This window comes from Centroberyx gerrardi, chromosome 18 (genome assembly GCF_048128805.1).
Source record: "Centroberyx gerrardi isolate f3 chromosome 18, fCenGer3.hap1.cur.20231027, whole genome shotgun sequence".
NCBI lineage: Eukaryota > Metazoa > Chordata > Actinopteri > Beryciformes > Berycidae > Centroberyx > Centroberyx gerrardi.
The window spans coordinates 12,395,347-12,422,950 of NC_136014.1; the positions used below are offsets into that span (position 1 = coordinate 12,395,347).

The following is a 27,604-nucleotide window of genomic DNA, read 5'->3' on the forward strand; positions in this document are numbered from 1 at the left end:
ATATAGGTGACAACTCAATAATTAGGTGGGTTTTGTACAGACTGGAACACCCCCCTTTGTCCACTGAACACTTTACGGGTTATGTTTATTGATATTATCTGGTTATGTCCCCCCCCTAGATGAGCATACCAGACACCAACTGCTACTGTTTGCATTCCAATTTAGTTACTGTCCAAAACCACATAAAGTAAGCAATGGGCAGGATGTGATTGGACAAAATGATAGACTGAATCTGTCATTTTTAAAATGTCAGTATAAGGGAGAAGTAGTTTGTAACATTCCACCTCACTATAGATGTGCTTTATTGTCCCACAGATTCAGAGCCAATATCTTATAAGGAAGAGAATTTGGTGAATATCTGTTACAACAAATCTATTAACCACCTTTTGAATAATTGTATTTTTCCTTCCTTGATTTCAGCCAAATGTTAAATACCAGGAATCCTTAAAATCCACTTATGGAACATCAGCTTCTCCTTGAAGAACGACTACTGAGAAAAGAAAAAATTGGAACAAATCATCACATTTTACCTATTTTACAGTACTGTACACCTGTACCTTCCCATGTCTTTTTATACTGCTGCCCATGTAGCTTTGGAGGAGGGCAGCTTGTGTGTGTGCGTGTGTGCATGTGTGTGTGTGTGTGTGTGTATGTGTTTGCACAGTGGAAGGGATGTGTGTGTGTGTGTGTGTGTGTGTGTGTGTAGGGGTATGGGGAGGAGGGAGGGGTTGGGTGTAATGAAGAGGCATTGTGTCTCTTCATAATGACATCATGGCTCTGACAGAAGCTGGAGAAGACGCCCCGGGTCTCGGAGCGGAACTCTTCAGCTCGGCGCGAGTGTGTGTGTGTCCCACCCCGGGCCACAGGAGTCCTCCTGGGCTTTGTGGAGGAAAGTCAAACCGTCAAAGACAAAAACAAAACCTGACCACCAGCAATATGAAGCAGAGGGCAGGCCATTTGGCTGCTGCCCGCAACGCTGGTGCCTGTGTGTGGAAGAGATGAGCGCAAGGGCGGAGGGGAGGAACATTTGAGGAGAGAGGTAAGGGGAAAGAACGCAGAGAGAAAGAGCGAGAGAGAGAGTGTGTGTGTGTGTATGAGAGAGAGAGAGAGAGAGAGAGAGGGAGGTCCAGGAAGTTGTCAGGGTTCAGGGGTCAATCTCAGCCTGCAGGTCTGGGTGACGCTTTCAGGGCTCCGAATGAGAGGCCTGTATTGCATCATGGGAGTCCTTGGCGTGTCCTCTTAATCTCGCCCCTGACCAGACGAGTCCTTCCCTGTGGCTTTGTTCACTCACACACACACACACAGACACAAAGACACACACACACACAAAACACATACGCACCTTGGTCCTTTGTGTGTGAGGAGCCATTGCACCCAAGGCAAGCCAGTTTGGAGAGTTTGAGATATTCCAAGGGCAGAGCATCGTATTGTGCTGAACCACAAAATGCACGAGGAGTTTGACTCTAGCTTCATATCACACACTGTATAAGTCAATATTAGACAGGGGAGATTCCATTGCAGGAGGTGACTTTGCATGAACACCTTGCCTAATCAGCTTACAAATTTGAATGAATTTAGTGGCTTGGATTAGTGGAAGAAATTATACATGTAAAGCGTAAAATGCTGGGAGGGATCTTTCCAATTATCATGAACACACTGGCAGCGCATCTCGCATATACGCAGAGTGAGATTGACAGGTTTCTTCTTTGAACTGGAGTGAACCTCTTGCCCTGAGTGTGTGTGTAATGAGAGACAGGTCTTATGACAAGCACTAATCAGCCCAGACTCTTGACCCTGTGGCAGTGAGGCTGCCACAAGGGAATACGCTCTGGCAGCGCTAACAGCCCTTACCAACCTGCGTGCGTGGATGTGCATGTGTCATTTGAGGTGAAAGCTGTGTGGAAGGAATGGGTTCAGTCCACCTTCAATTCAGTTAATCCAGGATGTGAATTTTCTTCAAAATGTAAAGATATTCTGCTATAAAATAGATTGTTATATCTGGCATTTAAAGAAATGACTGAGAATAAATCAAGTGAATGTAAGGTGATACATTATTGATCTGCATATGGAAATTTGCTTTTTGCTTGCACCTCCTCCACAGGGAGGTCAGAGGTCAGGGTCACTAGTAACAACAAATACAAATACAAAACAAATGCAGAACATTTAAGGTGAATACATCTCCAAATCTTACAAAAAAGTTATCCAGCACTAATTCAAACTCACCCTGCTCTCCTTGCGGCAGCAGCTCCACTCCGCTGCGGCAGTAGGAAAAAGCCGTCTGGTAGTCCTGTTCTTTCTCCTTCTGCACGGCCAAACAGATGTGCTCGCTGGCCCGGCCCAGGTAATCTGACTTTACGTCAGGTTGGGTTGGCGCCACTGGCTCTGCTCAGACTGCTGGAGAAGAGCGCTGTTGGTCCTCCAGTTGAAGGGCAGCCTCTTCAGTCACTACCCCACCCTGCTGCCCTGTCCTGCTTAATTAGGAACTGAATTGTAGCTTTGATTTATATTTTGAACTGGATTAACTGAAGGTGAATTGACACCAATACTAAGTAGATTATACAGTAGATACACAGTTGACTGTTTTTTTTTTCTGTCACTACTGTCAAAAGTATCTACAAAGAAACAAGAAATTTACACATAAACACACTGGTAGTGCCATAACTGCATCCTACCAGTATTGTCCATGTGTATCTATGAGTGCTAGGGATGTACCATACTGTGTGTGTGTGTGTGTGTGTGCTGGCTCATATCATGGTCAGGGTGACACTCAGCAGGAGTGACAGCAGCTTTTTAGGAGTGTCATCAGTCCTGCTGATCATAGAGAGGGGCTGTAGCCTTAGAACACACACACACACACAACACTGCCAGTACCTTGCACTTCTGCAGTGTATCTACAAAAGAAGCGCGACTACTTGTGATCATCCAGATATGTGTTTATTGTTTTCCAAAGTGCACTGACAGACCGGTATAGACATACAGCACAGATGATAAAGTGAGCAATCAATAGGAACCAGAATAAAAGAGTCAGATGTCACTGTGATGTGTGAGGACACTGGGTTAGGGCCCTCCTACCTGTCAGTCAACACGTTGTATTGTACAGTAGTGCAGTGGAGTACAATACAGTGCAGTGTCTACAGTGAATATTTGTATAGTGGTCTATTGATATGGCATCACTGAATCTAGGACAGTTTGATACTGTTCTTCTAATAAACATGAAGTGTTTTGTCTGATTATATGGAAGGTGATACATGGTATGGAATTTGTTTTCTATACAATTCAGTCATAAATATCATAAAATCAGTATTCAAGACCCACAGCTCAGTCAATGGCTGGAGTGTGGCATGTTAGATAATGGCTGTGCTCAAACATAAAATAAAAACACAAAAGATTTGATTCATGAGGCAGTAAGTGATCGACAAGTTGGCCATTATCAAGGCTTTAAGAGCTGCACGTGGCTTTCACTCATCACAACATCCTTTAAGGGCCTGTTTACAAGACATCAATTATTTATTATTTGATAGATTTGTATGGTATTATTAAATATATTACATACATCATATACACTTCTTAGATGCACAGAATAGCAGTGTTGTAGAGTGTAGGGAGTTTCCTTAGATGAAAACACCTCTACTATTCAGAAAATAATGACAATCTGTAAAAGGGCTGGTGTGTCAAAGATCCAGTTTCAGCCTAGTCCTACACGGTTCTATCTTCTCTACATTGAAACACACTTCCTCTAGCCAAGAAGGCTTAAACCTTGTCTGTGAACTGGCCCTAGTATTCCCAGCTATAATCCACCAAACAACTCTATCCTAATACAACCAAATACCTCACTCACCAACAATATCAATCTAGTGTCTCAAAATATTTTGTTCATTCACCCTGCATAGTATCCATCTCTCCCTCCCCATCACCGTATGTGGGTTGGTTGGAGGTAAAAGGGCTTAGCAATAAAATCGTTTGACAATGTATTGTTGTTTGCCGGACAATGTACATAAATGCAAGATATGATATTTCCGTTTCTAGATCAGAGCATCACAACCCCAGCTTCAAATGAAAGCTCAAGCTCTCTCAGCTCAGTTAATCTCAATGGGCTTTGTTGGAGTCACCAGCCAACCTGTGAGGAATGATGCAAGTGTTACAAGTGGCTACAGACGGAGCATATTGCACATGAGTCTATGTGTTCTTTACTTTAGGAAAAAGATGATTTAAGTCTGGGTCAGTTTTAGGTGGGTCACCTATTTAATAAATGCAATGAAACCATATAGGCTGAGAAATGACAGAGAATAATGGCTGAAGACTTAGAAGTGTCACCTCTCAGTCTCACTCGTGTCATTTTGGCTTACAGCTACTGTATGAGCAGTGAAAAAGCGACAATGCTGTAGTGGATCAGCATTCAATATAAGCACTTATTAATTATTGCACCACAAATGTTGTCAAGTCTTCCCTGCACCAAAAAAAACAAGAAATAGTAAACCCTCTAAGTGATAAACAAAGGAGCAATGTACAAGGTAGGTAATACTGCTGCTTTGGCAAACTCCACCACAAATGAGACAAAAAAAAGGACATAGTCACTGAAGGGCCATAAACGGCATGGGAGATCGGTGCAGCAATGCATAATCTGTGTGTCCAGTTTAGAAGTTCATCTGAGACAGTCCGTTTCCCAGCATGCAACTCTGCTTCCTACAGTCCCACAATGCACAATGTGTCTACTTGGGCCAGTCCACTCTGGCGAAGAAGGGGTGGGCTTTGATGTCGTCCACGCCTCCCACCCCCGCCCCCAGTCTCTCCATTGGGTTGTACTGCAGGAGCTACACAGGAAGACAAGACAGAGAGACAAATGAGTGAGCCAAAATTATGCATATTTACAGTGCAGAGGCTAGAAAATTTATTCACCGCCTTTGACTTTTTGAAACTTCTCCTGTGCGACAAAATTAGTTCAAAATACTTTTATAGAACAAGAAAATGCGCAAAAAGTCCACGCGGGTGAATGCTTTTACAGCTACTGTATACTATAGCTGATGTAGCATTAACATGTGCACAGTTTAAAGTGTGTGTATTGGCTTCCCGCACATGGGGCAAAGGACTAATGAGCTCGGGCACTTGAGTCCAGACATCAGGCAATCCAAATATCTGTCTGACTCCGTTATCAAAACGTCTGACCCAAGTTAAGATACCATGTTGTGTCTGAATGTCCAGCCCTTCACAGCACAAGCACGTTGGATTCATGGCAGATTTGTATTGCATTAACCAAAGATAAGTGCAGGCTTGCCATATTAATACACATCTAGAGATTACTAGTTGAGGATTAGCAATTAGCTATGAGATATTAGCATGGTACAAGCTCTGTTAGTGAAGGATTTTCCCATCATGTGTACTATGTGTGGATGTATGTAATATGATAATCTGTCAGCAAAATACACAAATTATTTATAGTAATCGGTGAGATCAGTGTTTTATTTGCATTTTGGCGACATCTTTGGTACTAAGCGCTCATTGCTGTGGTGTTTCTGCGCTGCACTTCCCAGAGATCATCTGTCAATCAAACAGTGTGTCCAGTAATGTGACGTCTTTTTCCTTGGATTTTCTGTTGATGAAGTTTGAGTTTCTGTAGGTGGTGCTCTTTTTTCTGTCTGTTTGGCCATGGTGGCGATTGCTGCTCATACTAACTACCCAGTTCTTCTTCTATTTATTCCAAACAAAACACTGTTGCTGCTGCCAGAAACGTAAAATGCATCACTTCATGTGCACCTGGACACCGGGTGTTTAGAACAGTTAATGTAAAAGTTTTCATGAACTGGGTATAGGTTGAATAACTATTGTGTTATATCAATCAGTGATAGAGAGTAGCAAAATGGCCCTTTACTTATGAAAGTGGAACGTATTATTACTTTAACCAACTGGGCAATAAATAATGCATTATCATGGGCTGTGCTGCCTGGCCATGTACCATACAAGACACCCCTGTCTTTGACAGAACCTAATAGCTGTACATGTGGTGAACCAATCACAGGACAGGTTAGTCACTGCGCTAGTTTTTCTTCAAAGTTCCTTGGCATCTAAAGGGGGCTTTAACTGTAGGGAAAATTTTAAGCTTGTGTTTGAACACAAACTTCCAGATTCACTGTATGGGTTATTAAGTCACTTCTATGTGTTGAGTTTGGTGTGCAAGAGACAAATTTTGTTGGGAATGTTGTGAATTCTTGTAAATTGTGAATGTACAATTGATATACTTTGGCCTGATACTTAACGCTGTTATATTGGTCATATTGGTTGTATTTGAAACTAGCACTAAGCTAGGTTTCACTTGTTTTCAGTAAGAATATGTACCAGAGAATAGACAAGAGCAGAACAGAGCACACTAGAATCTTACCTGCTCCAGTAGAGACCCGGCCTCCTCCGATACAGACTCGGGGATGTTGAGAGCCGTGTGGCGACTGATACCTGCTGGATGGCACTGGAGCAGAGACTGGGGGAGGGAGGGATGGAAAGAGGAGAGATATATAGATTACTATCAATTAAAAATAAAGAAAAACAGACTGAAGAGACAGACATACTGACACCCATGGAGCCTAGGTCACTGTGGGAGCTCCAGGACTGGACAAATAGGAGGAGACCAAAGGGACAGAGCACCTGAAACAACACTGATCACAACCATAACAAGAGAATGAGTTCACCGCTGTTGCTCTTTCTTGGAACTGCTGTGTGTATCAGAAAGCGAGAGTCAGAGAAAGAATGAAATGGAAAAAACATTATGTTTTTTGTTTGTTTTTTTTCCCTCCCATATACAGAGCAAAGTTACTGGAAGGGGCAACAGTTCAGTAGCGGTAAATACAAAGGTGAAAGACCTAGTTTACTTTTATTCAACCAGTATTTATCCAGGTTAGGCCAATTAAGATCAAGGATCTGTTTTCCAAAGGGAGACCTGGCCAGGACAAGCTGCTCATTTAATTAACAAGGACATGACAATGGTCATAATAAGTAATAATCTCTGCAAGTGAGAGAAAGAGAGGTAGAGACAGAGAAAAAGTGAGAGCTAGATATGTGAGAGAGAGAGAGAAAGAGAGAGAGAGAGAGAGAGAGAGAAAGAAAGAGAGAGAAAGAGCAAGCGAGAGAGAGAAAGAAAGAAAGAAAGAAAGAAAGAAAGAAAGAAAGAAAGAGAGAGAGAGAGAGAGAGAGAGAGAGAGAGAGAGAGAGAGAGAGAGAGAGAGAGAGAGAGAGAGAGAGAGAATATTGCTGCTTGTCTAGATTTTGGAGGTTTTGTGGATATTTGTGTTTTGTTGGAGCACAAGATAGGTAAGTGCTTGCTGTGACCATAGACTATAGTCCCATTGTCCAAATAATTGACAATAATGATCATAATCACCATATGTTACAACACTACACCTTTCACTGTGTCTAGACTGACACATTGAAAGTGTTAGAGAAAGAGAAAGTGTGTGGAAAGTGATAGGTGTAAAGTGTGTGTGTGTGTTTGTGTTGGGGGACCCTGTGTTTTTTCCATCAGTTAGGTCGGTTGCCTTTCTCCCCTGATATGTGCTGCAGGAGATCTGGCTGGGTTCCTAGCCGCAGTCAAGACTGCTCCAGGCAAGATCTTATCCTGCAAGGATCAAGAGACACTATGTGTGCCTGTGTGTGTGTATCCTTGCCAGGACTGTACCCCAACATAATCATCAAAGGAGACATCTGTGGGACTGAGTGAGTTTTTCCAGGTAAAGTGGGTGTGTATTATTCACCATAATAACACTAACCTAACACCCTGACTCGTGTTCGGACCATTGATGGGAACCGCTGATGGCTGATATGGAAATATGCCCACTGGCAATCAGTTAGAATTTATTCAAATTTAATAGACAATGAAAAATTGAAGGGACGCTCTGCACCTGTACTGTCTCTGTGTGCTGCTGCTGTGTGTGTGTGTGTGTGTGTGTTTGCCCTTCAAGACAGCAGGAAGTTATAATTAGGATGTACTGCTGAAAGGGTGTGTGTGAGTGCGTTTGTGTGCATGTCTAACAGTTTTCTCGTGGCAAATTAATATGTATCCATTTTCTCCCTAACAAAAGGCTCCGAGATGCTCCCGCTCCCCCTCCTCCCCAGCCCGTCTGGAAAGATGGTCCCTCGACCAGCGCTGATCCTGGACCAGCCGCAGCAGAGATGCGGCACCTAGAGAGCTGCCCCGGTCTCCACCTTCCATGCCGATCTGAGGTCAGTGTGCTCCAGCCCAGCGCTGCTCCAGGAGCCAGGAAAGAGGCCCAGGGAGAGCTGACCCCCTGGCCCAGCAGATGGAGCTCAGGCTGGGGGAGAAAGTCACACCGACGCCCCTGGCACTCCCCGAGAACCAGAGTAAGAGACGGCAGCCAAGACGCACCTCACACACACACACAAACAACAAAATCCACCTACTCAAACACATATAGACACACACACACACAGAATCACACACAACCTGGCACAACCATAAAGAGTGTGAGAATTGAAAGCCAAGACACCTACAGACACCCCACAACACCTTAACACCAAAAGATACTTTTTTTTTTTTTTTTTTTTTTAAATAGTGTTTGACTTACCTTTCCTGTCAGTAGCTCAAACAGTATGGCGCCCAAACTCCACCAATCACATGCTGCTGTCTCCTCACTAATGCCTCCCACCTCTACAACAAAAGCAAAAAAAGGGATAGAATGAATCAATAAATTCACAGAAATAGCCGATGTGTTGAAAAAGTGGAGAAGAATGTAGGGAAATTAGCAACTTATGATAGATGTAAAATGCAAAACATTCATCAAATATGTACATTTACAAATCATCATTTAATGATTTGCCTAACTGCCAAATGCACCAGACATTTCACATGACTACACCAAGCCGTTTTAGGTATCTTGCTTTTTCTTAAGATAAAACCCTCAACACTCAGCAACGCTCAATTCAAAATGAGCGCACAAACACGCACGCACACACACACACACACAAGTGTGTGTCTCATGAAAGGGTGATTTGCATAATAAAAAAGCAGTTAAATTGAGGAAACCGTCTGTGCTGCAACTTCACACCATCTGCATGACCTGACCTCAAACACACACACACACACACCAACTGACAGAACACACACACCAAGAAATAAAAGCAGCAACACATGAGCTGCGTGCCCATTCTCATAAACAAAAATATTATAACATTTTTGTCCTTTAGTCCCATTTGCTCTTTATTTTCACCCTCTTTTTAGCTCCTTGGAGTGATCTACACAACAGACCTGTCTGCCATTAGTTCTATTTTTCTAGACTACTAAAAATAATCAAAGGCACAAGACTGAATAATTGCATATACACTAATTTTCCTCCTCTTTCTCCTCATAATTCTCTCTCGTTGGTCTTTTGGTTAGTCATTATTGCAGAATACACACACACCCTTGCATGCGCACACATACACACGCTAGAAAAAGTCTCTCAAGGTGAACATTTTATGGGAAGCCTGTCCACTACTCAATCCAGCCCTCCATCCAGAGTCTAGCCGCTGGCACTGCTCTCCCACAGTCAGACGCACAGCCAGTCTGACAGGCAGCTCGGCTGGAGGGCTGCTGGGACTCCACTGTGTGTGTGTAAGTAAGACACAGAAAGCAAGAGTGATACTCATTTGCTGGAGTCAAATGGATGTGCGTGTGTGTGTGTGTGTGTGTGTGTGTGTGTGTGTGTGTATACACGCTAGCTCCACTGGGTACCAGATGGCCTCTTGTGGCGCTCGGCTCCCCTCTGCTCTCCTCTCTCCAGAGGGGAGCCTGGTCACCCAGAGGGCCGGGACCCAGGGTCGTGGCTGCGTGTGCCCAGAGACCAGGTTCCTCAGCTGGGGGAGCATCAGAGACAAAGACCCCTCTTCTCCTGGAGGCTGCAGGGAACTCCAGGGGCCTGTGCAGCTCTCTTGCAGCCAAGGTTAGAGAGGGGTATGATACTACTTGTGCACACACAAACACACACACACACACACACACACTCACACACAGCCAACTGAGCAACCAGTCTTCAGGGCTCCCCAGGACTACTGTTTTGACAGCCAAGGAGAGAAGATCGTCATTGAACCGACTAGTGATACCTGCGTAGTTATGAGCTGGAGGGGAGATACTGGACACACACGCACACACACAACACACACACACACACACGTCTCAGAGCAAGGTCGATTGTCATCACAATGGATTAATGTCTAAGGAGCTGCAGGGAGAGTACAGTGGAGCTGGCTACACTTACCGCTCTGTCAGAGCAAGGCAGGGAGGAAGGGAGAGAGAGGGAAAGAGAGAAAGAGGATGGGAAGGGGGAATTAACTGCATCCACAGGCCATGGGTCATTCAAACCCACTGTTACAGTGCGCTGCATAACGCAGCACGTGTGTGAACGCACATGCAATTACTATACTAATTTTGCTATTACCGGGTTCAAATTTGAGCATGCCTCTTTCCCTTTCCCCTAACCTGGCATCTCTTCTTTCTTAAACAGAGCCTGAGAAACATTCAAATTAATCATGAGAAATGTGAGAAAACAAAGGATGCTGAGGAGGTGAGATACACCAGTACAACAATACACAGTGCGTTCACCTCGTAACCTCCTCTTCTTCCCTTTCCCTCAACAAAGTGCAGTTCCCTCCTGCTTCGCATCTTAATCACACTCCATCTCCTCTCTCCTGGGGGCCATAAGGAACTTTCTCTCTTCTCCTCTTTTTCAGACTTCCCCAAAAACCTAACCGACAGCCATTGTTGAAAGAGGAAGTAATGTATGTGCAAGTAGGAAGTAAGGAGGGATCAGCGTGTGAAGTTCCAAGACTACAGGGTGTTTCTTGTACAAGGAGGATGTTTTCCTTTAAAATAAAATGATAATGACCGTTAATAAAATTGTCGTTAACCAAATAACAACCTAAATTACACTGAAACAGCAAACCTAGTACAACTCTGTAACTCATCTTCACCATTTATAATAAGAAGAAAAACTGATTCCAAATCATATAAAGTAGGGTTATATTTAGGGTGCAATTACTGTCACTTGAAAACTTGAGTTTTGAAAACAATGGGCCCGTAACAGCTCAGAGTCAAAAAGGGGAACTAAAGTTTATCTTCCATTTTATCATGCAGTAGCTGACTAATGGCTGAACAGGTAAGTGAAAAAAAACCACCAATGAAAACAAAAAACAAGAGTATGATGATTGAAACCTAAGCCACTGACTTGTCACCTCAGAGGGGAAGAATACTGAATTTCCCCTTTTCTTAGACTTTGAAGACAATCGGCTTTGACACTGCTTCCCTCTCAACTGAACAATGAACAATTCCCATTTCAGCTACACTGTCACTCAACAGCTTGTATTTTTTTTTTATCATATAAAAAAAAAAAACATTAGCCATCTGATGTTTATCAGTAATTGTGACATGTTGAGAAAGTAAATAAGCCGTGGTGCAAAATAAACAAATTAATACCCTGTCACTGTATTTTCCGAGTCCACTCCCGTGTTTTTTGGGTGTGAATGTGTGCCTTTTAAAAACATGTTTCCCCCCCTTCTTACACACACACACACACACACACACACACACACACACACACACACACACACACACACACACACACACACACACACACACGGTCACAGCAGGCCCCCTGCGAGCTTTCTGGCAAACAGTCATAAATCTGTCATCAGGAATGAAGCCATCGCTGGAGCTGACCCTGTCTGGATAAACAGCAATACATAACAAGGGCAGGAGAGACACACACACTCACTAACCTCTGTGTGTGTGTGTGTGTGTGTGTGTGTGTGTGTGTGTGTATGTTCGTGTGCATGTGTGCTTACATATATGCTTGTACCAAATGCAAGGGTTCGTGAGTTTGAAATAAATACAAGCAAGCGAGACAGAACGATTGCCATTCTTTTGTGTTCTGCACATCTCTCAACTTACCAAAAGGGGAACGACAGACAAAGGTGGACAGAAAGAGACAGACAAAAAGAGAAAGAGAGAAAGTTGCCAGGGGATGAGGAGGACAGTCAATGGACGTGAAAGAGGTCTTTTCACTCAACGACAGCATATGAGACCCCCTGCTGGTCGGTACTGTGAATTACATCCACTGATCCACACTGAATCAACTGGAGTGTAACTTGCAGGAACTTTCACAGCAGGCTTCAGGTTGATTCATTCAACATTTTTCAGCTGGAACCCTTTTTTTGCCACAAAAACATTCTTATATCCACTCCATTTACATTTTGAACTGAATGAATTGAATGTGACCTCAACCCTGTTTCAAATACTACCACAGTAATTTCTACTTGTGTGTGGAGCTGGTTGATGCATGACAACCAGCTGCCCCTTTACATACAACTAAGTCTCTCCTTTTGACCTCTCTTCTAGCTCCTCTCCCCACCCTATAGGCTCTCTGTCCAACATGGTTGTTGTGTTTGTCAAGCTGACTTGCATTTACATTTTGCTTCACTTGACTGATTCAAGACTGACTTAACAGTGCTACAGTAATAACCAACTCAAAGTCAAGTGTACATTTAGCCAAAATTCAAACATTTTCACTATTTTGCGCACTTTTATCAGCAATTTTTGTATTTTTTTTTTTAAATACACAAGACCTTTGACTAGTGCGAACACTCTGCCTTGCTTGTAATAATAGGAACATGATTGCATTCATTTCACAATGACTTAAGTGGCAAACTTAACTTACATTTCAAACTCCTTTATAGATCCAGCTCCTTGTGTTGAGCTATGCTATGTCTTTAGATCATCTACTGCTGGCTTTTGGAACATATGCCTCTATGTGCTCCTATTTCCATTAGTAGGCTTTTAAACACACTGTTTCCAGGGGCATATAAATGCACACTTTGGATATTAGATAGAGCGTTTGTTGCTTTCAGATTTATTACAACAGCAGCATACGTTCTGGACACAAGGAGGATTTAAATCTAAAGTACATGTGACCTTCCTGGCTTGAGAGAGAGGATGAATATGAGAATAGCTTAATATAAGTGCGTGGGAGAGTGAATGGGTGTGCGGGTCATCGTGTACACCTCAGAGTATTTTCAGGTATCAATTTTTCCATCCGGCACATTTGAGAAAGATGCAATTAAATATATCACACACACACAATCTATCCAGTAGCCCAAGTGCAAAGTCATATGCCGATAGCAACAATATATTTGAAACGCTCCCCACCGGTAGATTTCAAATGCAGACACACACAAGCACACACACACACACACACACACACACACACACACACACACACACACAGACAGAAGTGTTAAGTAGGGACATGGTGCTGTAGTCTAGCAGCAGTTTGTTTTAGGCAGCCTTTAAACAGCATGCCAGAGCTGCCACAGGCCTGCTGGGGGCAACACAAAGGGTCACCATAACACTTGCTCACTGTGGCACAACAGTACACTCTACAGGACAAATGGGGAACTGCAACAATAACCAGCTTCTCAAAACTGCCACAGGTAGGCTCAAAAACCAAGGTATTTCTAACTTATTGCCTAAATAATAATTGATTCATGGTGGTACAGATGCGTGAAGTCAAACGCTGAGGAAATAGTCATGATAAATACATATCCTTTGGATGTGTATAGCTTCTGGCCTCACAGCACTCATTAATGACTGGTGGAACAGAATGGCGCCACTCAGATCTGTCAATCTAACTGTCAAAAGGGCTCACAGTGCAGTGTTCATCTTCTACTACTCTCTAGAGCAGTATTTGTATGCTTGGACTGTTTACGTGCCTCTCTCTATGAATGAGGCCTTTGTGGTGATGGGACAGTGGCCTACTTATGGCCCTGCATGCCTGCATAGCATTAACCTCACACAAACTTACTAACTGGCATGCAAACACACACAAAATGAGGCTCATGTTTTGGACAAAAGACACAAGATGGATTGAAAATATAGAAATGAAAGGCGTATTGGCATGAGTGTGCATGCGCGACTCACCTGGTGCACAGTACATATTGGCGATGGCCTCCTTGTCACAGGAGTCCTCCACTTCACTCCAGCTACAAAAGTAGGTAAGTTGAACATGACCTAGGGAGAGAGGAAGAGAAAGAGATAGCGAGCGATAGAGAGGTTAGAAAGTGTTCGCTTCAATGCATAAGTGTGAAACAACACTCATCTGACGCTGCACCTCTCTCTTCAACCCTATGCAGTCAAGTGTCACTCCGACTCTCTACTTTCCAAACTGTTTACTCACCTTTGGAGCACTTCCTTCCTCCGTTCCTTTCCGCCTCTCTACATCCCTCCGTGAGCTTTTTCAAGCACACAGCCCCAGCGATTACTCCTGTTTAGCTGCTACCCGTTAACGCTATCATTAGAACTAATGGTGTCATTAGGTAGCCGTGGCCATTAGCCTGGGCTAGCCAGACTGATGCACCACACTACGCCGTTGATGGGCCCTTTAGAACAATAATTACCACCAGGGAGACGAAAACAGCCACTCAGCTAATTAGACGCACGCTGATAACGAGGTGGAGAGAGATGGTTGGGGGACGACAAAAGAAAAAGGTGAGGGGGGGAATCTGTGACCTCCTGGTAAAACAAAGACACTTTCCATCTGGGAGAACCTTCATTTTGGTAGATAGATTAAATAACGGGATGAGTGACAGGTCCAGTCCCTCAGTCAAATATAACCTGATCTAAGAAAGGACTGAGGAAAGACCATCAGGCTTTTGCTGGAAATAAAGTTTTGGAAAAAAACAGGCAAACAAACAAAAAAGTGTGTATGTGTGTGTGTGTGTGTGTCTGTCTGTCTATCTCTCTCTGTCAAGTCTGGGGCATCCACATGTTTCAGCAGGTCGGGGCGCATACCAGATACTTGGAACATTGTGATTTCAAATCCAACTCATGGTCTTTGTCACATGTCCTGCGACAAAGATCCCTCTGTCTCTCATCTTTGCTGTCACTCTCTACTGCTAGGTACTAAAGTAGAATGTCATAAAAATCACAAATTTTATTTTTTAATGTCACATTTTCAGGTTGTTTTTCAAAGCAAAAATGTGCCCACTATTGTTTTGTGTGCTTTTGTTTGCTATGGTCAGCCGTAGCTGGTCACCATTGTTATTGCTGTCTTGGCTTTGTAGAAATCTAGATGGCTTGTTATATTTTCACATCTGTCAGCAGGATATCTCAAAAACTTGTGAACATGAAATTTAGTGGACAGACAGGCCTTGGGCCAAGGAACAATTGATTAGATTTTGGTGATGATCCGAATCTGGGATTTTCACCATTAGACGATTATTGTGTTTTAGTCATAACTATGAAACTAACAAAGAGAGAATCCTATGGGTATGTTTGCAGGGTCAAGAAATCATTTTCACTTCTTTTTTTTTGATAGGAAGAGAATGATGTCTTGGGGCGTAACAGCAAGTTGGTGAATTGATCAGTGTTGGCGGAGGATGCATTCTCCAAGTGCCTTCTAGTTTGCTGAGACTCTCACAGCTGGCAAGCATGTAACTTGCTTTAAGCTAGTTTTCATGTGTTCTTAGTCTCCAGTAAATCAATTTTTACTTTTTGTAACTAAACTATGTGCTAATGCTGCCCTGGTATTTCATCCAGTAAGTAGTTGTGGCTAATATTGCTCAGCAGCCCTCCAGCTAATATTGCTAGAGTCTCGATGTTATAGCTTTTTTTATATTGTGGTTTCCCTCCCCTCTCCCACGCACAAACATCCACACTGATACACTTTTAGGACTCATTTCATACTATCAAGTCTATGTTCAAGTCTACCGTTGGAGTGTAATTGCAAACCAAGACACATACAAGCTCCAAAACGGCCAATGTGAGAGACAACAGGATTACAGGAGCTTACTGAACAAAACTCGCTGAAATATTTCCATGGGAATTCTTGTCTAGAGCACAGTGCCATGCAAAAAAATGGCTGTGGTAATGGTGGATGTCTAACCTTGGTGGTTGAGCAGGATGTTGTTGGGGTTTAGGTCTCGGCAGACGATGCCCTCCTGGTGCAGAGCGTCCAGGGCCGTCACCATCTCCACGGCCCAGCATCGCACAAACTCCTCTGGGATACGAGCTTGGGACGCAGCCAATGACAGCTCGTCCAGCTCTGCAAACAGCCGTGATACTTCTTTATCATATTCACTGCCACCTATATTACTAACATCTCTCGATGATTCAGCATCAAGACCTAATAAAGTCTCAACCACCGTACAGGCCTCAGCCCCATTCGTGGCCGGGATAGAGTCTTCACTAAAGCCGCTTGGGTTTGGAACCAAGTCTGTGTTTACACTCGTACTGGGCTCTAGTTTCTCGGTGAGTGAGTCAGTAACTGGAATGCCTGTGTTAGATGGAGGAGGTACTAATACAGCATCATCAAGGAGGAGGAGGTCATTATTTTGGCATGCGGGATCAACCATTTTGTCAGTGGCCTCTTGTCCAAATGCCAGACTGTAGTCGTCCCACAGTGAGGTGCAGGGTGAGGAGGAGGAGGCAAGGCTGATCTCACAAGTTGCAGAGACTGTACACAAAGACGGGAGTTCCTGCTCCACTGGCTGCTCCTCCTCCTCCTCAGGCTGGCTGGGAAGCTGTAAAACATCAGGCTGGGTGAACTTCTGGGGAGAGGCTGTGGCCTCCAGGCCCAGACACACCCCCGAGGTCTCTAGCTCCTCCTGTAAAGCGTCTACAGTCCCGCTCATCACAGGCAGGTTGACCAACAGGTCTGGCGGGTGGCCCTCGTCCTCCACTACCGCTTCTTTAAATGAGATGACTGGCACGGACTCATTGGAGCCTTTATCACTGCAGTCCAGCCCCCACAGCTCCGAGCTGTGACCTTTAACCTCCTGTGCCAGCTCCGGCACATCCTCAGTGACCTCCGAGCCCAGGTCAGAAGTAGAGGGAAGAAAGAGGGAGAGCGGCTTATGAGAGGGCCGCAGCTCTCCCGGGTCGAGGCAGGTCACCTCACTGGCACTGTCCTTGCTGTCGATGCGAAAAAACTCCATTGGCGTGTGCTTGGACTGGTCCAGAGACAGGGGAGCAGCAGGGGAGGGTAAGGGACTAAAGACTTCGTTGTGGTCCTGTCCCTCGCCACGGTAGCGCTCAGAGTCAAGGGTGCGGCCACTGTTGTCAGACGACTCGGTGAAGAAGCGAAGTTCCTGAGAGCTGATGGGTGAGGAGAGGCTGTCGTTGCTAAGCAGCGAGCGGGTGCGTGAGGAAGTGGTGGTCGTCGCAGCGGGGACGTCTAGCGACAGCACTTCCTGTCCGCTCTTCTCTTCCTCCTCCTCTAGTGCATCTGGTTCTACTTTATCTTGTTCGTACTCGTTGCAAAGTGTCAAGTAACTGTTGGTGCACTCTTCTTCAGAAGTGGCTCCGGAGTCTGACTGGGCCCCCAGGCTCTCCATGAGCCCAGGGGGGAGACCGCTTTTCTGAGGACGAGCGATAAGCTTCTCCTTCCTCTGCAGCCCTGAGCCTGAATCAGATCCACCAACAGGCCCAGACCCAGAGCTTGCTGAACCCAAACCCAGCTGGTGTGCAGCGTGTTGCAGAGAGTGGACGGCCGTTGTGTGGCTCTTCTGGATAAAAGGGATGTCAAAGCTCTCATCTGGGCTGGAATTACGCAGGAACTTCCCAATGTGAGACCACAGCTTCCCACCTGGGGATGAAGTGGAAGAAACAGGCCATTAAAGAGAAGAAAAGAGGATGTCTAATACAGGGGAAAAGTAGCGGTAATAAGAAAAGGAAAAAGCTCATTGCAAAGAAGATAAAATAACAGGATAGTATGAGTGAACAAGGTAGATAAAAACAGTTATGACTGAAACCAATTTGGATAGTTGCAATTCCATTCATTTTTTTGTGGGTCATAGGTTCCCAGTGTGATGCTAAAATTTTGACTTCTCTCTCTCTTTCTCTCACACACACACACACACACACACACACATACACACACAGCTGTGGTGTGAGCGATTGGAAGCCAGCATCTGTTGTGTGTGATGAGAATGGATAGGGAGTTCGCAGTGATGATAATGATAGCGGGGCAGCCCGATGGCTTAGAAAGTAAAACCATCCACATGTTGTATTGTCCAATGTCACTCAGGTCACTGCTTCCCTCCGTCTGTCTGTCTGTCTGCCTGTCTGTCTGTCCTCATACAACCTGTCTGCTGCTTCCATGTTAAAATGACACCATAGTGTAGAGGCATGGGGAACAACGCTGGCTTTTCTGACTCAGTGGACTGGAATGCTATCGTGGTGAAACTATGCCTTTGCTGGTATTTCATTAGCTTTATTAAATCGTAGTCATGCTGGACGGCCCCATATGACATTCATATTGTCCACTGATATTAGCGCATGGTGGTTACGGAGTACACCAGATTGAATAGGTTACAGGGCATGAAAAGTGTGACTGTATTTCATTGTACGCACTCACCCACAGCAACACACACTAACACACACGCCAGCTACACACACAACCTAGAGTGAGTGGGATGTAAGGAGGCCCAGGTGTTGGCATAGCTAATGAAGCACGGCGCCACCTGGTATTCAGAATAATGACCTGTGACACACACCCATCTCTATCAAACATCTGTCTGGAACAAGGGCAGAGAGAGGGGTGGGGAGAGGGAGAGTGTAGGATAGGGAAAAGGAGGGGCAAAGATACTTAGTTGAGAAGACAGCACAGGAAGGATGAAACAGGGAAAATTAACAAAGAAGCGTGCGTGTGTGTGTGTCTTACCCTCAGCATACTGCAGCAAAAGGAAGACTGTGTCCTCAGAGACAATGAACTTCTTCAGCTGCACCATGTGGGGCACCAAGTTAGGCATGATGGTCCTCTTAGTCCTCCCACACTCACTGCTCTTCCTCAGACCCTGCAGGTAATAGGAAGGGAGAGGAGGATGTAGGAGGCGAGTAATTAAAGGCAGAGAAAAGAATGTGCATTTAAGGGCAAGAGGAGAAACGGAAAATTAACCCAAATAAGGAAGTTATGGACGGGAGGAGGAAGAGCAAGGTGAGCGCTTTTAGGTTGTGTGAAGATTAAGGTGTAAAAATGAGGAGGGGAGCGTGGCAAAGGAGAAACCTCCCATTAACATGGTGCCAGCTATGCCCCGTGCCAACCCAAAGTCACTGGATTCATCAAGCCACATACAGCGCGTGACTTTAAAAGAGCCACACAAATCTATCAGAGCTACACATAAACTTCAGACTGTGTGTGTGTGTGTGTGTGTGTGTGTGAGCACGTGTGTGTGTAGTCATCTGTGCCTGCGCTGTGCGTTGGCATCTGGCACACGTCTCGCGCCTGAGAGCAGAGGAGCTGACAGGGACAGGCCCATTAGAATCAATTACACAGGTCACACACGGGGGCTTCTGGCACACTTCACGCTTACACTTACAGTCAGGACGACACAGGGTGCACACACACACACACACACACACACACACACACACAAGCGCGCACGCACACATATGCACTCACACACGTTAGACTTACTTTCAGGATGAAGGTCTCTTGTGTTCTCTTGTCCATGACCAGAAGAACCTGTGATGGAACAGTGCCATTAATTGCCAGGTATGAACAGACACACAGTCGAAGATGATGTAGTGGCTATGTCTTCCACAGCAGTGTTTCTCAATGACAGGGTCGGGACCCGCCCGAGGGTCACAGGAAGATAAATGTAGGTCCCCAAATTATACTAGAGCAATTGGTGTTAATGTGACGGATTCCTGCTGTGTTGACCAAACCGAGTCCCAGCAACATGCCTCTGACTAAATAAAATACTGTAGATAATAGTGTAGAACAGAAGCCTAAAAAACTGAAAAATATGCTATATAGGTTGTGAAAAAACATTACGATTCCCTAAACAAAAGTAAACAAAAACCAAAACAATGCTGGGTTCTATAGAGCTAACACAATGTAACTCAAGCACATATATTTTCATAATTATATACATAGAAAAAGGAGCGTATGAGCAATCTGAGATCAAAAGGGATGGTAATTTTCATTGACGTTCACAGATCAGGCTCATGAATTTCTTTCCGGTGCTCTTAAATTTTTCAATTTTGAAGCACATGTGCTCCTTGAAAAATATGTCTCCTCAGAGCCCTGCAATGTTTTATAGTACACAAAGTAATGGTTAACTGTCATCTCTAAATGCCCACCTTCCTCTCATCTATAACCGCAGTCCAAATGCAAAAAAAAAAAAAACGAGGGCCAAACCCAACTCTCCACAGTGCTGCTATTCTCTCACTTCACTACCCTGCACTTCCTCCCTCTATCTCTCCCTGACATCTTCATTTCCTCCCTCCTTCAATTCTCCTTTTCTCTCTGACATCTCCATTCCTCTTGCTCCCCCTCTCCCTCTCAGGGGAGAGCTTGAGCATATGTGTACGACCGGGTGTGTGTTTCTGCGTGGTGTGTCCATGCGTGCGTGCGTGCGGTTGTGTGTGCGTTCTCTCCATGTGACCCTGGCCGGGACCAAACAGGTGCAGGCTAAATGGATATGAATGGAGCTGTGAGTAAACAGAGTGGCAGTGCTAGCCAGGGCGCTAATATAATTAAGACACAAACATCAGGGAAAGGGGGAGGAGGAGAGGAGGGGAGGGAGGGCAGCGGGGTGAGGAGCTCTCTCCATCTGTCCCCTCTGTCCCCATTAAAAGTGAAAGGAGGAAGGAGGAGGAGGAAGAGGAGAGGGAAGTCGTGCCATTTATGTGTAGCCAGTTTGCAGTCTATGGTGTTTTTGTTGTGTTGTTGATTTGTTTCCGACATATTGTAGATTTTGCGCACACCTCTGTAGAGTAACACATGTTGGTACTGTGTCAACATTATCCTTGGGGTTTTGCGTGTGTGTGTGCGCGTGTGTGTGTAGGTTGAGCATCATTGATTCTATGTTGTGTGCCTCTCCCTGAGCTGCTTGCCAAGTCATTTCATGGCTGAGTGGTGAAGTTGCTTCGCCGGCAGCTGGTTGAGAGGACCAGCAACCTAAACTGACCTTGTGGTACCCATAACTGACACTAAACATACACACACCGAGCCCTTACCACGCCATCCAGGAAATCTATTACATTTTATTGCTTCAGAGGAAAGAGATTGTCCAAGACGGAAAGGACACGAGGAGGAGAAACTCTGAGACGTAGCCTACAGTACACCAACCACATATTTATAACCAGGAACAGGAATCCTTTCTTTAAGGTATGTGTGACTACAGAGTTTTTCAGAGTGCTAATAATGCACAACAGATGGCAAATGTCACTTAAACTTGAAATAAGACATGGGAGTTTTTCCACATCTTCAATATCAAGATTTCAAATTTCAACTGAATTTTGAATTTGAATTACATCTGCAGTCACAGGGATATAAAAAAAATGGAACAATCTTTTTTCCAAAATTAATGATTTCATTGACTTTTACCACATTAATTTTACACCTTATGTTTTATAGTTATGTTCTCATCACAACACTGTCCTTTAAATTACAATATTCATAAAACTCCTATTACCACCTTGCACAGCAAACTGATGTGCTATTTGTCAGAAACATCAAAGGAAAATCACAGACTTTGGTTGCAAGTCATCAGGGGAAAACTGAAACCCTGGAGGACAAAGAATCACTTAGATACTGTGATACTACTGACCTTATCTATGACCCCCAGCACCCTGTAGGCTCTCAGCTCCTCTGATGGACCCTGCTGGCCTCCCCTGCTGGTGGGAGGGCAGCACTGTGCCCCCATCGCCTAGGACAAAAATCAAACACATTTCATAAACTTATTAGCTACTTATATTACTTACATTTTCAGAAAATCATTGATTTGTGTTTTTTTCCTTAAAATACCCAAACTCACTCATCAGTTTGAAATGAACTATGAATGTATGTCTTAAAGAGTTATGTGAATAAACGCTATTCTGCAAATAAAAAGGTGGGTACACTGAATTTAAGTGGGTTGACCCTCCACTGCATCTCTGGTGATAGTACTGCACAGACTTGCATGTGGACCAATAACAGTTCACTCTCACTTACCACTGTCTGTGTTGACCCTTGACCCATGTTGCTTCTCAGATGCTGATTGGATATCTGCTCTGCACGCATCAGATACTCAGCAGTTTTCTTCTTCACTGCCTCTCGCCGCGTGGGACTGGGCTCACCTGAAATGGGTGAGGTAGAGAGTACGTTTCAAGCAAATGGAGAGCAAGATTACATTTTATTTTTCTTTAGCAGGCATGTGACAATGTGGGGAAAAGGGTTTTGTACTGAGGGCCAAGAGTCTGCAGATTTTCCTTCCAACCAATCACTACACTGACAATCCTGATTTCCCCAATTAGTTGCTCCCTCTCTTTGGCTGAAGGTGTGCTAATTAGTGAAATCAGATGTGTAGTCTTTGACTGGAAGGAAAGCCTGCAGACTCTTGGCCCTCCATGGCACAGGATTGGACACCACTGGTCTGTACAAAAAAGTTATCCATCACTCATTCAAACTCACCCTGCACCCCTTGCAGCAGCAGGTCCACTCCACTGCGGTAGTAGGAAAAAGCCGTCTGGTAGTCCTGTTCTTTCTCCTTCTGTACGGCCAAACAGATGTGCTCGCTGGCCCTGTCCAGGTAATCTGACTTCACGTCCTTTGGGTTGGCGCCACTGGCTCTCTTCAGACTGCTGGAGAACAGCGCCGTCCGGCTGGGCCGGCCGACCTCCTGGTTAGGGGTTGAGGAGCCAGAGGCTGGGGCTGGGGCTGGGGCAGGAGACGGGCTGCGGCGTTCGTGCAGGGAGGGCAGGAGAGGGCTGCAGCTGCTGCTAATGTTGGTGGCTCCCCCCTGTGGCTGGTTTGGGGAGGCGCGGCCTGAGGCCATGCCATCGTCCAGCTCTGCCAAAGAGTCAGTGTCCACAGCCAGAGAGGTCAGGTCGCTGTCACTGGACGGGCCTGGGGAGGAAGTGAACACTAGGGTCAGCACCGACAGAAATACACAGACACATAGACACACACTTTCTAGTATATTTGACCCAAAAAACTAAATCAAAAAAATCTGGAAAAATCTAAGTGATTTTGTGTGAGTGAATTCGATTTCTTATCAACACATAAACACAATCCTTACCTCCATACTCAGATGTGATAGTCAAATCATCTGCTCCACTGATGTCTCTTTGAACTGAAAAAGCAGATGTGCACACATCAACATTAAATTAATTGTCAGAGCAAATCAAGAGGAAGACTGATTTTGAGGATTTTGTCTGACCCTACCTTCAGAGCTGCAGTCTGATAGGCTGTCAGCCAGGAAGTCAGAAAAGGGCTCGGCTGGACCAATGAGCTCTGACCCGTCGTGGACCTCGCCTCCCTGGAACCCACCAGCCAATTAAAAAAGGGTATAGGCTGTGTGTGTAAAGCTGTGTGGATTCTGCGTGTGCACATGTGCGTGTGTGTGTACCTTGAAGAAGTCCTGGATGTGCTGGCTACTGTAGAGAGCGGGGATATTAGCAGAGAACTGCAGTAGATCCTCAGAACACTGTCTCCTCTCCTCAATCACTGAGTCATCAAAACGACCTACACATGGACACACACACACACACACAGTAGAATGATACTGATATTATGCAAGTGATCATAATGTACTGTATTCTATATATAAATATACAAACCAAGCAGAGGGAATAGTGATTACTGACTGAGTCACAATACTGAGCTGTGAAAAGCCACTACAAATGCCTCTAGGTGGCAGAGTCACCACAACTGCTTCACCAATCCAAGGATCCAGGATTTGTTTTCAAGCAATGTCTCTCACTAATATCTCTGTCATCAAAACATGAAGTAATAGCAGGCTTATATTAGTGTAATACATAACAAGATATTAACATTAACATTCAGTGGCCTATAACGTCATGTAATGTGGGTCTTGATCAAGTCAAGTTCCTTACCAAAGACTTTGGCCTTTGCAAAGGGAGGGAATAGCTCCGACTGGCTACACAGGTTCTTGTGCAGCTGCCAGAGGTTCTGATGAAGCTTCCGGAAATCACTATACCTCTTCCATACTGTTATCTACACAGAGAGAGAGAGAGGAGAAATAGATGAAGAAAGAGAGAGAAGAGGGAAGAGTTTGTGAGTCTGAAAAAGTATGAGCCTTAACACAAAACTAAACACAAGCAAACATTGCATGCAGAAGAAACTTGACTTTAGGTTCTTAAACAAGACTACAAACATCTGAATACATTGGTAAAAACGTTCTATAGTCTTAAACTACACTGAAACAAACCTCAGCCATTACTAACATACCAGCACATGAAACAACTTAACTCATCACATGAAGCTCATCACGTAGCCATCTCGCAAAATGAAACTTAAACACACGGCTCGACACTCTCCGCATATACAGTAGAGCTCTTTACAAACCTGTCTGAACTAGTCCTTAACTCCATGGCATTAAGCAGAACTAAGGGGGCTGATGTTGAGATTGTAGCCCAGCATACAAAACTCCAGGCTGGGCCGCCGGAGTGAAGCACACTGGGCCGAGCACCACTCCCAAACAGGAGCAGCACTCAACAATGGAGGTATGTGTGTTTCCAGGCAGAACTCTTTCACTCTGTCTCTCTCTGACACACACACAGTAATTGACATCATGCTTGTTCTATTAGAGCTGGTTCCTGGCCCGTTTGCATTCCTCAGTGTGTGTCAAATGTGTGTAGGAGAGAGAGGGATACAGAGAGAGAGAGAGACACACACAGAGAGAGAGAGAGAAAGAGAGAGAACGAGAGAGAAAGAGAAAGACAAAGAGAGAGATGTGTGTTTTTACAGCCTCTACATAACCACATTGCAGCGCAGGGGAATCGCTGAATGTTCTGCATTACAATTTAAAAGACATATGACCAAGAGCCAAAAATTGATTCTTAAAATTGTGAGCAACAGTGAGAAAATCATCAAAATCAACTCTGAAAGATTGAACTTTGAAGAAGTGAAGAAGGGCATTTGTAAAAATGTAAGGCATGCCATATTGGCCCGAGAATTGAGTCCCAAGCCTCAGAGTGTTGCTCCCTAGACAGTAGGCATGGAATGAAAAACGGCACAATCTTTGTATGAAAACTAATTTTACACCTTATGTTTTATAGTTATGTTCTCATCACAACACTGTCCTTTAAATTACAATACAAAACACTTAACTGCAGTCTGAATTGGTTCAAGCTAGCAATGAGACAATTCCTGGCAGAAGCCTATAGCTTAGCCCATGTATATGCTTATCTCACCAGGAAATGCATGTTTATCTGCGCTGCATAAGCCACTAAGTACATAGCATAAGCCACTAAACCCCCATCTGAACCTACGCAGGTCTAAATCAAACAATACCATCAGTCATACGCTAATATGCAAACATAACCCAAATATGGGAGGAGGCAAGTTACTAAAAACATCTCTCTTTAGACCTCTCGGCAGTACCAATGTGTGTGCTTGTGCAAAATGTAATGGTCTCTGCTGAATCAAAAGGTCTCTGCTCATACTGTAACCAGGAGGAGAAACATATTGTAACATGATGTCACATGTAGCCTATTTCACAGACCAATATTGGAAACAGGTTTGATTTTAGTGGTAGACTTGGAAGATTGAATGGAGGTGAGTCAGAGAGGCTTTTATTCTGGTTAGCTGACTGACCTCTCTTACTTAGCAAAAACAGCAAAAATACATTTCTAAGAACATTTTCGTTAGGTTGCATAGACTAATGTCCACTTACTAAAGGCTACATGGGTTTTTGAAATGCAGCTATCCAAAAGGCTTTCCACAAAAGCGTATCTGAGTCACTTCTAGCTGGATTTTGTTGACACGGCTGATGTAAAACTCTGAACTCTAAACTTTGAAAAGCGTCATTTGATTGGCCTTGGAAAATCTTGGCCAACTAAAGTAGCCAGAGCTAGCAGACATATTATGCTAGGTTGCAATGCTTATCTTCCAAGCCAGCAGGAAAACATTCCTTCCAAAATAGTCCATTAACCCCCTGTCACACAGTCTTTCAAGAAAACTAACACAACTGTTATGCTTATGCTTTATACCCCCACAAAGTCAACATGTTCAAAATAATGGCTTACCTCTTGCACATCCTCTGGGTTCTTCCTGGAGATTATCTGTTGGAAAGGGAGAGAAGAGAGCTCAAGACTTTAAAGCTTCCTTGTATCTCTATAAGTACAGTATACCAAGCTGGACACCATGGATTGTCCCAGTGCCTCTGAGCTCAGCCAGTGCTGGTTTTGCTGTAGGGAGTTTTTGCTGGGGCTGTCACAACCAAGAGTAGGGACACAGTTGTGAGTCTGACAATGAGTGCATTATAAAGCGAGTGATGGGAGGCCAGAGTGTAAGAACGAGACATCACCACCATACATAACAAGCAGGATGGCAGGCAGGCAGGCAGAGAAGATAAACTAAGCTTAGACCGTCCTTGTCCTAAAAGGTATCAACCAGTAAATGTGCCCATATCCCTGTAAATTCATCACAGGCACTATCATAAAGTTCACAAATGTGGTGTGACAGTCACGGTCAATGGAGCAGCTTCAGGATTACATCATCAAAGTCTTCATCCTGTTATTACTGGCTTTAGAAGAGAGTTTCTGGAGAGCCCCTGTTTGTAAATGAAAGACTCAATTGTCCAAGATACTAGGACCATGTGGATTTTTCCTTCTAATTTAAAAACCTTGAGACACCTAACTACTGAGAGAGAGAGAGAGAGAGAGAGAGAGAGAGAGAGAGAGAGAGAGAGAGATGTATGCTGCAGGCTTGGACATTTCTGGCAAGCTAAACTAACAAGTATGACTTGATAATCTGGATCCCTTCGTATGTCAAGAGAATTCTTTAGTTAATTGAGTTAATGCTAACTAGCTGGTTTGCTTCAAAAATACAATCACCGTGACAACTACAGTCTGAACAAAAACCCCCAGGCTTAAATATGACTTGTGTCCTTTATGCTTGAGATATGATATGATATGATATGATATGATATATGATACGAACTAGCTAACTACTGTTAGCGTTAGCGAACAGCAGCATCTAACGTTAGTATTGTTTGAGTCGGGTCAAATCAGGTTAGCTAATGTTAGCCTAGTTAGCAAGAAGACAGCCCATTTCGGCTAAATGTCCCATATTTTACAACTTAGGCGAATGTGAATGTGCATGTTAACTACGAACGCTATGTTCATCCAATCTGTCACCATCATCACCTAGTAGAGGGCACACTTCTTATATCATGTTAGCATCATGTTAGCTTAGCTAGCAAAGCTCAAGCAAAACAGCTAACAACAACTAGCAGTAGCCTAGCTGTCAGAGTGCTCATCCTCTCTCCACTTACCCTTGCGGTGACTTTGTACACAGTATAACCTTTCTGGTGCTTTTTAGGGTCCGTGACAGTATAAAACCGAGCAAGTTCTCCTCTTTCCCGCTGCGATATCATTCTGATATTGACAACATTGCCAAAAACACTAACTTAGCCTGCTAGCCTACACATTCATTCCCTGTCAGCAGACTGACAGGCAAGGCAGATAAACCAGTGCGAGCTCCTCCCTGTGGAAAGCCTGTGAAATTACCGGCATAACTGATCAATTTCCCTAGTTTTCTAGATTTTTTTTTATCGACAACATCAATGTTAAAGTCTAAATAGCATATATTATTTGGGAAATTTCTGAATTGATTGATTAAGTTGA

The 27,604-nt window shown here is 44.3% G+C and overlaps 1 protein-coding gene across 1 annotated transcript; it reads right to left on the reverse strand.

Annotated features, from left to right (window-relative positions):
• Positions 1 to 3,596: 3,596 nt before the first annotated feature.
• On the reverse strand, positions 3,597 to 27,410 carry rps6kc1 (ribosomal protein S6 kinase polypeptide 1). The gene is made up of 16 exons (XM_071917733.2): positions 27,253 to 27,410; positions 26,003 to 26,038; positions 23,849 to 23,969; positions 23,362 to 23,477; positions 23,178 to 23,271; positions 23,032 to 23,085; positions 22,425 to 22,859; positions 21,966 to 22,090; positions 21,583 to 21,681; positions 19,443 to 19,490; positions 18,690 to 18,822; positions 15,912 to 17,612; positions 13,949 to 14,038; positions 8,568 to 8,650; positions 6,374 to 6,469; positions 3,597 to 4,811 (listed from the first exon to the last, which is right to left on the reverse strand). Exons 1-16 carry the CDS (start codon positions 27,352 to 27,354, stop codon positions 4,710 to 4,712), a joined length of 3,435 nt encoding a protein of 1,144 aa, XP_071773834.2. The 5' UTR covers positions 27,355 to 27,410; the 3' UTR covers positions 3,597 to 4,709.
• Positions 27,411 to 27,604: the final 194 nt, after the last annotated feature.

What these genes read in the sequence shown, in the direction of transcription:
- rps6kc1 (XM_071917733.2), bottom strand. Translation starts at nt 27,354, where the DNA reads ATGATATCGCAGCGGGAAAGAGGAGAACTTGCTCGGTTTTATACTGTC. An exon ending in TGTACAAAGTCACCGCAAGG is followed by an intron (nt 26,039 to 27,252) that starts GTAAGTGGAGAG and finishes CCTTTCCAACAG; the next exon opens with ATAATCTCCAGGAAGAACCC. An exon ending in ACCCAGAGGATGTGCAAGAG is followed by an intron (nt 23,970 to 26,002) that starts GTAAGCCATTAT and finishes CTCTCTGTGTAG; the next exon opens with ATAACAGTATGGAAGAGGTA.